General features: G+C 39.0%; 1 protein-coding gene and 1 long non-coding RNA gene across 5 annotated transcripts in view; one reads left to right on the top strand and one right to left on the bottom strand.

Annotated features, from left to right (window-relative positions):
* The window catches only part of erbb2 (erb-b2 receptor tyrosine kinase 2), a 30,153-nt gene extending 23,093 nt beyond the window's left edge, over positions 1–7,060 (bottom strand). The window contains exon 1 of one of the 2 annotated variants that reach the window (XM_005463886.4): positions 6,470–7,060. In XM_005463886.4, coding sequence (XP_005463943.1) covers positions 6,470–6,605 — 136 coding nt within the window. In that variant the 5' untranslated portion in view covers positions 6,606–7,060. The remainder of the gene's footprint in view (positions 1–6,469) is intronic. The other variant, XM_003458756.5, reaches the window with a different exon arrangement.
* On the top strand, positions 3,672–13,111 carry LOC102082370 (uncharacterized). Of its 3 annotated transcripts, none has more exons than XR_267851.3 (4): positions 3,672–3,729; positions 4,558–4,954; positions 11,192–11,352; positions 11,518–13,111. It is a non-coding gene; the product is annotated as an uncharacterized LOC102082370 (long non-coding RNA). The 3 variants fall into 3 exon arrangements; XR_002063171.2 differs by lacking the exons at positions 11,192–11,352; positions 11,518–13,111 and adding exons at positions 6,027–6,088; positions 6,244–6,463; XR_003221462.1 differs by having other exon boundaries at positions 3,687–3,729; positions 4,566–4,954.
* Positions 13,112–13,128: the final 17 nt, after the last annotated feature.

Raw genomic sequence — 13,128 nt, forward strand, 5'->3', positions numbered from 1 at the left:
GTCACTGTGCACAGTAGTTTTGGAGTTACAACCAAAACAAAAGAAAGAAAAAAAAGATATGTTTTGTGGTATTGCAGTGACCTTTGACTGCCATGTTCTAATCAGTGCATCCTTGAATCCAAGTGAACTTTGCGCCCAGTTTATAGAAACTTCCTCAAACAGTTATCGGCTTCTCGGGAACGCCGCAGAGTGACGTGCGTACGGATGGGCAGTCAGAAAACACAGCAAACCCCGGCCAAGGCTGTCGTTAGCACATAAATAGATAACACTGCTGAGCAGCGGTGAGCTGGTGAATCAGCTGGTGAAGATTGATTGGACAGAAAGTTGATCGTCCAGTCCCTGTAACAACACACAGTACGTGGCATTCCTGTTAAGCACAAAGTCACGCTCTTTCTGGAAGAGAGAGCTGACGCAGTGACTAAATGAATTCATGAGTGAATGCAGTTAGTACTGCAGGACTTTTAAGTGCATGCGGCCAAGCAATCCAAACACTTTTTATATAGTCAGAGGAGGTTTTAATAACTTGAAGTGCAAGATATTTAAAATGTCAGCACTTGTTGTTTCAGCTCTAAGGAAAGTGAGAGAACACAAAGTACTGTTGGTGTGTAAGAAATGACTCCTGATTTGATCTGAATCAGGCTTCCTGAGAGGCTGCGGTGTCTGTGTTTGTACAAACGGGCTGCTTGAGACTGAAAACTGAAAGCCAGCTTGAAGCCACACCTGTGTGTGGCTGCATGCCAGTTAGCACAGGGAGTGTGTGGAGGTGCGTGTGTGTTTACCAGTGTGTGTGTGTGTGTGTGCGGGAACGCGATGCTGCCGCCGCTGTTGCGGGAACTGGGCTGAATCACGGCGGAAAAGCCTGCTCCTTGTGCTCTCCTCTAATGGATTAGATCCTCCAAAGCTCCGCAAACAGAGCGAGCTGATCCAGCGGGACTTTCGCTCTGCGTTTATTAACCCTCAGATTTTTCACACGGCAGCCCTGATTGCACCGCAGCCCTAATCCTTAGCAACGCGTCTTGCATAAACTTCACATTTCTCCCAGCCTCCCCACAGCGCATTCTTTCTACTGCTTCACTCTGCGGTCGAGAAAGAAAAAACAGGTATTGCTCAACAGACAAGCAGAACAGGCTCTGAGCTGCGCAGGAGCCACGAACTCCTCGTTCACTCGCGCCGCCACAGACTAAAACCACCAAAACACACACGCACCGCCACATCTCAGAGTGTCCCGACCTCTTTCTACACATTAACCACATAAAGGAAAGAGACTGGATTAGAGCGCTGGAATAAGGTGGAGGGAAAATTAAGACGTCTTCCATTCAAAACTGGCCTAAATAAATATAAAGAAGTCGATTTCTGCTATTATTTTCAAATAAAAGGCTAAAAGATAACTGCTGTCAATGAAAGAGTCCCACGATAGGATAACAGTGATCGATAAATTGAATGGAATATATTTAATTATTAACATAGTTTACACAGTGCTATGTAGAAACAGTTACTCTTTGTTAGAATTCCAGAAGGGTTTTATGACAAATTAAAGAAAAGGTCACTGACAGTTTCTCCCAGGTCTCTGGAAATCTGCTGGAGCATTCAAGCATCATTATTCCTGATGGTGGTCCAACACGTCTGTCCTAAATCTTCTACAGGTTCAAGTGTAACAAAATCCAGCTTGAGCTGCTTTCAGCTGCTCCTTTATTCACAAGCAGTCACAACAGATGGTAGCTCTACATGCAGGATCTGACTTTCCTTTTTTTTTTAAATGCCCGATGTCCTTCCTGACACATCCCCAAAGGGATCTGTGTCTCCTCCCGGGATCAAACTGGGATCTTTTGTTCATTAGTCAGATAAATCACTTCACTATGTAACCCCGTAAAAACCAGCATTTTAAAAAATACTTAAATTACTTTTAAAACATTTAGATATTCAGAAGTGTCTAATTCTTAGTATGTTAATAACTCTTATTGGGTCACTCCATAGATGAAGTTCCCATGTCACTCCCTTAGAGGAGAATTTGAAAGAGTTGCAAATAAACACTTAGAAAAAAAAAACAATGATTTCGATCCAGAATGATTCACAGCCAGAGGATGAACCCAATATCAAAATTTAGGTACTTTAATTCGCTTTGATCGGCCACCCATTACCAAGAAATGCAATTTGTCTCTAGATTGATGCACTTGGAGTGGATCTAAAATGAACTTGGCTGCAGTTTTTAAACAGAGCTTAAATGAATGCGTCTACTTGCTGAAGTCATGAGGCTTTGAAAATACAGGCAAACTTCAACCCACCCTTATGTACTTCAAGGGCTTGTAACTCAGGTTTCATAGCTTGAAGATAACATTGTGCATAGGTTCATTAATCATCCTAAAGTTACTTCACAAAAACATTCAGCTGGTCCCGAGAGTCTCGTGTGGAAGTGACATTTAAAGCACACACGTGCTGCAAACGGTCAATATTTAGCATACGGTGCACCTCTGTGGAAGCATTTGAATTAGTCTTTCCTCCGGATGCACATTCGGGTTTTGCCTTTGATCTGTCACCCGCCTGCACACACCACTCCAAAAAATAATTACTTCTCCATTAGTGCTGGGCGATATGGAAAAAATATTTATCACGATATGAATTATTTTATAATCACGATAACGATATATATCACGATATACCACCTGACCTGTGGTCATCTGGAAAGTATGCAGTCTGTAAACAGCGAGTGGAGAGGGTGCAGTCTTTGTTTTGAGTTACCGTAAAGCATGTCACAAATCCGGGTGCACGTAAAGCAGCACCATGTCGCAAAACCACAAGACGGAGTTTCTTTGTGAAAAATATCTTTTTTTTATACTTTATGTACTCTTGCATAAAGTTAAGAGTATGTATAGTGAGAAGACAACACTAATATATTTGCCACAGGCTATTTAACTCTTTAAGACCTACCATGAGACCAAGTCCACCAGAGCTTATCTTTACATTTTACATGCTGTAGTGCCATTTGTGGGAGCATTTCAAGTTGCTATACATCAATACAACCGTTATAGCCCAAATTTTAATGATATGTATGCATTAAGTCCATAGTAACTACATAAATTGCAAAAAAGTGCAATAAACTACAAAAAAATTGAAAATCGTTTTTTTGTTTTTGTTTTGTTTTTTACATGTATTTCTACTTAGAGAAATTTAAGAGGCTTATCCCTCAAAACTGTAAATACAAGAAAGTTGCACAAAATAGTTTCCAACCACGAGAAATTTATTTTGAGTGTCTTCATAGTTTTATTTTTGAGATACACTAATTTTTATATACTACAGGAAAAATGAAAATAAATATTATAATGCAAATTTGCAAAAAAACAGCATGTGCATCAAAATAAACTATTTCCAACAGTGTAATTTGACTTCTAAGCATCCCGGAAACGATACAGAAAAGCATAAAGTCAAACATGATTTTTAAAAACACCAACATAGGCTATAAAAAGTAAAAAACTACATTTTCCGCGAAAATGACGTCACTTCCGGTTTCGGAAAGGTAATGGCGGACATACGATGTTTGGGGTTACTTATATTCCAACATAGGAAGTGTTATGAACAGCTGATCGGATCGCAAAGCCTGTTTCTGGAATATTGTTTTTGTTGCTGCAAGTCTGGAATATTATGTTTTTGTTGCTGGAAGTGCTTTTTATGCAATTTTTGCAAAGCTATATGTGGAAGGAAACCGTGACCTAGAGCAAGCTAATGGAATAACATGTAAGTACAACTCCTACGGTTTCATATGCCAAAAAAATTATTGCGCTACCTTACGTGGTTCCAGTTCTACAGGGATTTAAAAATAGTTAGGCAAAACGGAGTGTGCCTGCTCCGACCAGTTGTAAAGGGTTAATTAATGATATATTTTATGTAATAATTTATAAAATTAGGGTTAGAAACAATAGAAACGATAGAAGACAAATGGCACGATAGACACTTTTCTATCGTCCACACGATATATATTGTCATATCACCCAGCACTATTCTCCATTATGGATGAATATGCTAGCTTCATATTTAGCAATTTTGTGCTAGTTTTCATTTGAATGATCTCTCTCATCAACTCCTTATTTTATGAGGGACAGAAATTATATTTAATTAATTAAATAACCCTGGAAAATATGTTATGGTTTTTGTTTATATTGTACTGAAAATACAACACGATTCTTTGTTTCTAAGTTTGGAATCGAGGGTTTGAAACAGCATTTTTACCCGTAGCTCCTTACTTGCAACGTCGTGCAGACATGGGATACGTTACATGTTTTACCTGGAGGGAGTTTTTACAAACACCACATCAAACAAAAGGTTGTTTAATAAGAAGAATTTTTAATATATTTATAATAGTTATCAGACTGAATGAATGGGCAGTAAAAAGAGCAAACTCCTTTCTTTTAAATCATTTATTTCCAAATGAATGGCCTTGTTGGAAGGGCTTTTTGGCCCTTATGATGCATAATAATTTCACCGCGCTCATGAGATGCTACTGCATTTTAGTTATGGATGCTTTGAAAGTTTACACTACATTAAAAATAACTGCAACCTCTTTAGTTTTATAGAGAGCTGGCCAGCACCCTACGCCGAGCCTGATTTGGCCTGTGAGCCGCAAGTTGAGTATCACTGTTACAGACCTATTATGAATTACAGGGAAGTTAATAAATAGTGAAAATAACAGGGTTTCTTTTAATTATTTCCCCATGATTTCATTCTGCTAACACAAACAGGTAGCTGAGGCAATCGTTTAAATACTGAGAGTTTAGAAGATGTCAGCAGTATTTCTGAGTGTCACACTGATGACACTTTATTTGTCTAACACTTTATTTCCTCCGAGGATTTTCCCACTATACTCTTAAAGCCGGGTGAAGAGAAGACATACGGAAGAAGAGGCTGAAAGTCTCCTCGGAGGACAGCAGCGATGCCTCTCTGGTGGTCCCGCTCTCATCTCCGGGTGAGTTAGATCAGTAACATGCAGTCTAGACTGGTGAGTCACAGCAGGCTGAGTTAGCCTATCACTGAGGCCACTTCAGTAAGACTTAATCAGTGCACAGTGAGCTTCACTAGAGTGTGACGAGGGCACGAACTCTATGGATACAAAGGCCACTGAACACAGACACACACACGGGGACGGGGAGGTGAAAGAGTGTGTGTGTGATATAACACTTTAATAATACTTCATAACTGAAAGTAAGACTGCTGAGATTCACTCTGGAGCCAGTCGGAGCGCTCGTCCTGAACTGATGCTTCACAGATTGAGTAAAGTGCACCAACCAGTTCCCACCAACAATGCAGTCATAGTTGAAAATCACTTCACCTGTGACTATAGGCTTTGTTTGTGTGTGTGTGTGTGTGTGTGTGAGAGAGAGAGAGAGGGAGAGAGCAGCTAATAAAACAGACAGTTGTTTGTACTTACATTAGTCATTTTAGTTGTGAGGGGGACTTGAATGAAAAACCCCAAAGGGGGCTCTTTCTTTATTTTGTGCACATCAATGAAAGCCAACAGCTGTATGTCAATAAAGTGAGCACTGTAGAATAAATTGTTATTGAGTTCAGATTCATTTTTCTATTAGCATGTGCCAATAAAACTGCTTTTAAAAGCAGCTGGCCGGGGATTATTGATCTCCCCAAATACACCTAAAATAGATCTATACAGGTCCATATGCACCCATTAATCTGCACAACCAATCATTTTCTCAGTTAACAAATTAAATATCTCAAGTCCAAGTACTGACTGACCACCAGATCAAGCATTAAATTATATTATTTATTATTATAAATTATTATTATCCCCCCAAAACCTATAATAAAATGAAAAACAAGCAAAAATATGATTTGCAGCTCTTTTGCACCTTCCAGTTAGCTCTTGTTTTACTGGCACGTACTCAAGCTCCAAGTGTGACAAGTGGCCCCTCTATCGCACAATGTCCCCCTTTTAGAGCCAGGAGTGAATAATTGACATCGTCATGATCCTTGGCCCACAATGCACTGCCTGTTTAGTGTCTTGTTTTTGTTTGTGTTTACAGCAAAGCCACGAACCGTCCGCCTGCAGTGCACAAGTCAGTTGTGTCGCAAAGCTGCAAAGCAGGTTCTCATATTTCTTACCTGAGTCTCTGCTCTGTGTTTATTTGAGCAAGTCAAAGTGTTGCAAGATTGGAGATTTGTGTTTATTTATTTTTTAAATCTTTTTAAAAATTATTTTGGTCCAAACTGTAAATCTAAAGCGAGGCTGTTTTGTGACAGGTGTGATTTTTCCTCATAATCAGCCCTTCATAAATCCCAGGAGGGCTGAGAGGACCCGGCTGAGGAGTCACGGAGGAATGTAGTCCTCCGGACCAGAAAAAAACCTCCAGCATTTCCTGAAATTACAGCCAGCACACTCCTGTGCCATCTCCCCGACGCTCCGTGGTTCTATTTTGCCGACGGCGGAGGTATTAGAGACAGGGGAAAAGCGCTGAAAGTTACCCACCTTCTCTGCCTGAAGCGCCCGTCACTCCGAGCAGCACGGCCCCGACAAACAGCAAACTTCTCGCCGCCTCCATCTGCGCAGACCCGGCGCTTCTAGTCCATCTGGGGGGAACAGAGATGAAGTTTTTGCATCTCATTTAGAGCTAACTGTCGTTTCTGGCACCGTGTGGAGTTGTTGTTCGTGTCCGAATCTCAGTTACTTCCTCCCATGAATTCCCTGCCTGTTGGTAGTAAGCGCGTAACAGGAGCGGAGGCGCGCTCCCGTGGCGTGAAGGCCTGAACGGGGAGTGGCAGGTTCAGTCAACCCGCCCTCACTCCGGTCTGACTTACTTAACCCTATAACACGTTTCATTCTAATTATGTCTAAAAATTACCTTCAAACTTTAATTGCGCTTATTTCTCCTCAGAGGGCTCAAGTGGATCAAAGTGTTAAATATGGAGAACAATTAAAGCATTTACCCTGTTCATGCATAATCTGTGAATATGCTACCATCTTTTTAAAAATTTCAGTATGCCTTCTATCGCTTGGAAGTAAAGGGGAAAAGTCAAATTGGCTATATGCAGGGGCGTTTCCGGGATTTTTTACAGTAGGGTGCCACAGAGGGGTGGGGTGGGGGTCAGCATACAGGGTGTATCCAAAAAAGAACAAAAAAAATCATCTGATTTCAAAGTGCTTTAATTCCACAGCCCTTCACTGGAAACGGTCGAAAAAGCAGATTTGTGAGTTTTGCACGGTTGTCTGTGGGTAGCAAAACAACAGCAGTGACTCCAGACATGCCCGCAAAAGTATGGGACGAGTTTGCCTTTCGTATGGACATGTGCCGTGCATCCAGAAGAGGACACACTAAACACTTGTGAACAAGTTGTAAGTTTTGTTATTTTAAACTTTATTTTCAGCAATGTATTTAAAAAAAAATTACCACAAACTTCTGTGTCCATTGCTTTAAAAAAATACCTAACCTTTTGCAATCTGATGATTTCTTTAGATACACCCTGTGTTTATGAGAAGCAAAATCTGGGCTCTCAAAAAGTATTCTTGACCCTCAAATATGAAGGGTTAAGTTTGAATAAAATGCACTTGAAATGTGTAAACTCAAAGGTTTATTTATTCAAATAATTAACCATTAAGGGAAATATGCTTGGTGTAAGCTGACCACATAACAATCAAATACATTTCATTCACCAGATTGCATTAAATGTTTCACACTGTACATTTACATGTAATCAAATTACTTAAAGTTAGAATTTTGGGGATAAATATTTTTTGTATAGAGCATTGACTTTGAAAAGCCTGGCTGTGATTTTCAGTCCCTGACCCATACTATGACTGTATAACATGAAAAGTGGTGCTTTACAAGAGTTTAAACATAATTTTGTGTTGGTCGATTATTTTGGAAAGTTAAAAAAAATAATTTGATTATGTAAAAGTAGTAATAATTGTTAAGTAACTTAGTAACGCAACGGCTGTATAACCATCACACATTTAAAGCACCTCCAGTAAACATGCAGATTATGTAGAAGGGTGTTTTCATAATTACTTACTCATTGATGTAAATAACACTGTTGCACCTCAGGATGATTTTAATTACTTATATATTTCTGGGCAGCTTGTTATGATAAGCAGGTTCTGGATGGATGCAGGACTCTGAGGCAGGCAGATGTAAAACAGAAAATTACCTCTATTAAAGGTGAAGAAAAGTCCAAAACACATTCAAGAAGTCCACAAGGAGAATTTAAATAACAGAGGTCTAACAGGAGAAACAAAATCCGACTGGAAATAGGCTGGAAACACAAGAGGATAACAAACAGACAATTTAACAATGAACAAAGGAAACACAGGACTATAAAAACTCACACGCTGGGTGCTAATCAAGGGAAGTGAACACTACTGGGAGAAATCTAGGCACAAGTAAACAGAATCTGGAGAATGAAACTAAGGAAATAACAATTACAGATTAGACACACATTTACACAGTAAATTAACACGAATGAACACCGGTGAAAATAAACTAAGGCACAAGGGATGAGATATAAAAAATAAATAAATAAAAGAGACTAGATCTCAAAGAAACAATGACTAACACCAGACTATACTATAATTACAAGAAAAATAAAGAAACCCCTGAACTGAAAACATAAACTTTAACTTAAAAACTTAAAATGCTGGGTCCAAAACCCAGGACCACGGCAGATCTATAATAATGCAAATTATCTACATGACAGTAAGTAACTTAAGATTTAAAATGAACAGTATTGTGTATAAAGTATAATATTTAACATTTACATATAAGTGAATTAGACCTTTATCTGAGTAAAGTACTAAGTTACACAGTTAAAAAAAAAAACATTGTCCTGATTAATTTTCTGTATGGCAAATGGTAAAATTCAGTGTATATAATGTAACTCATTTTAAAATGGTACATTGTACTGTATACATTCCTACAGGTCCATGCTCTCATTCACTGCTGGGCATTATACAGTTGTCATGGAGCCATAGACACATGTGGTTTTTGTGTCTTCTTATTGGCTGTTCTGACACTTACTTTTTTAAATGTACTTTAATCTTTTCTCTTGTACGTCCCCTTTTTCTATTTTTCTGTGATGAGCACTTAAATAAAGTCACTTTCTTACACCACATCCATGATGTAATACTGATCCCCAAACATCCATGAAACCTTACAATGTGAATACATTTCAGATTAAAAGGGGACATCAGGATATTTGAAAAATGTTCAAGTTAAATTGCCTGTTTTTTCAAAAATTACATAAAATGTGCATTATCATATAAGAAAAGACCTACATCAAGAGTTTATTTAGAACAATTACATAACAATTATCCCACTAACACAATATTTCACCAATTTGACGTGTAGTATTAAATGTCTGTTTAAAAGAATGACACATTTTACAATAACTGTGTCAAAACGCGTAATTAACAAATTCAAACATGTTTAATTAGAGTTTCATTTTGTTTTGTAGAAGTTGTAAAACTCCCTGTTTGAATTATTAAATGTGAAAACTGGTTACATGAAAAAAATTATCTGAAATGTATCGAGGCAACGATTACACTCTTAGCTGCATTATTTCATTATGAATCACACTGACTGATATCGATGTGTTTATTTTTGCAAACTGGCAAATTTTTAGATGTAAGTCTTGCTTTGTATATCAGTATGTTTGACTATTAAAACTTTATTAATATTTAAGGAATGAATCAAATCAACATTTTAGATCAGGGGACTGTTGAATTTATAAAAAAAAAAAAGTGAATTCTTTGCGTGATACAAGATTGGAGTGTCTTCATATTTCTCCCGCTTTTCTCATGCTCTTCATTCACGGTCACAAATCAGGAGTCGAAGGAGGAAGAATAAACTCTATTCATCCCAATCTATCGTCTCTCCCCACCCACAGAAGCCCGGGTCAGAGTCCAGCCTCCTGCACAGAGCTATCAGAAAACAACAATAAGCTACACACTGAGCCACACAGACCACAAGTTGCGGACCGTTCGCGAAGCTGAGTGGTGCTAGTGAGGCTGAAATATTTAGTTCCCACAGAAAAAAAAGTCATCTGCTCCTGAGGGATGCAGTCAGTTTAGTATTCTGGTTGGAAGATTTTCCCAGCAGTGAACTTTAAGTCTTAAACTTTAAGTGTTTGTTGGCTCTGTATGCAACTCCTCGTTTTAGCAAGCTGTGCTACAATAAAACCTGATCCAGTAGTCAGCAATTTTCATCACACTTGATGGTGGAAATTGCTTCAGAAAAAATGGCTGTAATTCTCAGGAACACATAAAACGTGTGTAAAAAAAAAAAAAAAAAAGGTCTGTGTGGGTTAAAAGGTGAGGAGGCCAGGAAGTGGGTGAGAGATAATGTGTTCAAGTGAGAGAGTCCAAGGACAACTGCAGTGAAGCACAGTGAAAATATACAGAAAAGAAGTCATTACCAAAGAACATCATAAATTCACTCATAGTTCAGTTCCCCTGACTGGCCAAGTTTTTAGATTTGGCATGAGAGAAGAAATAAGAAATACAGTGCGGGACTCTTCAAGGACAAGAAAACCATATTGTTTCCCACTGCTGCTCATAAATCCAAATACAAGTCTAAAGGAATTTGTCTTGATTATATCGGAGACACAATGAAGGTATCTGTGCATATATCACTGGCACAAATAGTACAAGGTCAGCAAGCCCTTTAGACTGCAGTGTAACAGGGGAGGGACAAACATGTCACTTCTCTACTCACTTGTCCTGCTCTGTTGATACCTCTAGCTGTGAACATTTCATGCATTTTAACACAGGTTTAGTGTAGCAACACTCCTTCAAATCATCCACCTAAATGCAAGAAAAATTAAGGATTACTTAAACTTTTATAAGTATACGTGGGAGGAAATGGAAATACATCAGTGCTTTGTAAGAGACACTCACAGGCCTGTGAAGTGGATAAACAACTCAGTGCATTTAGGCATGTAGACATGGTCAAAACAACCTGAAAACTGAACATGAGAATGGGGAAGAAAGATGATTTCGGTGAGTTTCAACATGGCATGGTCTGAATATGTCAGAAACTACTGATCTGCTGGGAGTTTCCCAAACAACGATCTGTAGAATGGTTTAAAAACGAGAACATAACCAGTGAGCTGCAGTTCATATCAGAGGTCAGAGGGGAACAACCAGACTCCCTTGAGCTGATAGGAAGGCAACAGTAACTAAAATAACCTCTGTTTACAGGATCTCTGGAAGCACATTGTCTACAGCAGCAGAAGACCACACCGGGTGCCATTCCTGTCAGCTAAGAACAGGAAGTCAAGCAAACCAAACCTGAACAACAGAGGCTTGAAAAAGAGCTGCTGGATCTGATGAGTCTACATTTCTACTGTGACAATCAGATGGTAGGGTCAGAATGTGGTGCAAACAACATGAAACCATGAATTCACCATGTCATGTATCAACAGTTCAGGCTGCTGTTGGTGTTAGAGATATATTTGGGCTCCTCCTGACTAATTCAGCTTACCTGCGTGTTGTTTCTAACCATATCCATCCCTTTATGACCACAGTGTGTGATCTTCTGGTGGCTGCTTCCAGCAGGATAACATGCCTAAGGTGTCAAAGTTCAGTCATCTCAAACTGGTCTCTGGAACATCACAATGAGTTCACTGTTCTCAAATGGCCTCTACAATCACCAGATTCCAATCCAATAGACGTTTTGGATGTGGATGAATGTGAGAGGCTCATCATTGATGTGGCAAATCTGCAGCAACTGTGCGATGCTGTCATGTCAATATGAACCAAAATCTCTAAAGAATGTTTCAAGCACCTTTTTCAGTCGATGCCATGAAGAATTAAGGGAAAAGAGTGTATACTAGGAATGTGTGTCTGACAGCTGGATTTGCCACCATTTAAAAAAATTATTATTCCAAATGTAACTTACAAAATCAAGCTCTTACTGTAAAAAAATGACTGTGCTGTATTAAAAATCTTTAGGTTTGTTTGCCATTAAAACTGCTACTTTAGAGTTCCCATAAACATCTTTTTACTGTAAAATATAACATCATATGCTTTCCAGAGACTTTACATCACATCTTTTCTGAACTATAAAAGGATATCAGCTTTGTTGTAATTTCCCCTCTGTCCTTGCACTTCACAGGCACTGAAACACTGCTCTATTCAACACTAACATTAAAAAAAAAACAAAACCCTGAAGGCGAGTGCAGAGCAGAGGTTATTTATCGGTACAAAGACTTAGGTCAGGTTGTGGGCCAGTGCTAGCATAACCACACCACAGTTCACGGGAATACATCCACTAAAAGTCTAAATACTATCGTAACACTTCATGATTTTAACCAACGAGACTTTGTGCCCAGCAAGGAATCAAATACTATATATAATTAACATTTCCAGTAGTTTTTAGTTATTTTTCCTGCCCTCATGGACATAAACATTTGCAGCATTCAGCTGTATTCACTAAGGACAAAGCTTGTAACGTGATCCCCCAGAGTGCGTTTACCTGATAGCACTTGTAGTACTTTGAATGTTTCTGCTTGTGCATTTTTACCATTCATGCATCCACTTGAGAAACGTTTACACCAGTACAACGCAGAGAAATCCCAGTGGAAGGGTTAAAAATGGTGTCTTTACAGTCCTGTGCAACTGAAACGTTTTCAGTCTACAGATGGAGTGATGGTTTCTGTAAGACAGCTATGAAGTGGCAGCTCTCGGACAACAGCTGCTGAATGGCGTTTGCCACATCGCAGAGCAGCGAGACACGAGAGAGCAAATACCATTGGCATATTTTACTGCCTTCCTCAATGCACACATACCACATACTCTATTGTTTGCTAGCATTTTGAGTACTTTTTTTTTTTTCATATTTAATCATATGATGTAAAGCTGAATTTGTGCAATATAAAGACAGGATAAACCCTAGGTGCAGAAAAAACCCAACCCCTGCTTAATTTCTTCTCAACAAAGAACAATTTTATTTATCCCATTACTGAAGATTTTTTTATTTTTTTGGTCAAACATTAGATGTGAGGTGGAGGAAAGTACACTTGGTTAGAGAGGTGACAGTGCACAGGGCAGCAGGCAGGGGGCAGCAGACGAATGAGAGAAGGGATGCGGTTACCGGCAAGAAAGAAACGGAACAATGGGATGAAATCACAGCAAAA

The sequence above is a fragment of the Oreochromis niloticus genome, linkage group LG8 (assembly GCF_001858045.2).
Source record: "Oreochromis niloticus isolate F11D_XX linkage group LG8, O_niloticus_UMD_NMBU, whole genome shotgun sequence".
In the NCBI taxonomy this organism is placed as follows: Eukaryota; Metazoa; Chordata; class Actinopteri; order Cichliformes; family Cichlidae; genus Oreochromis; species Oreochromis niloticus.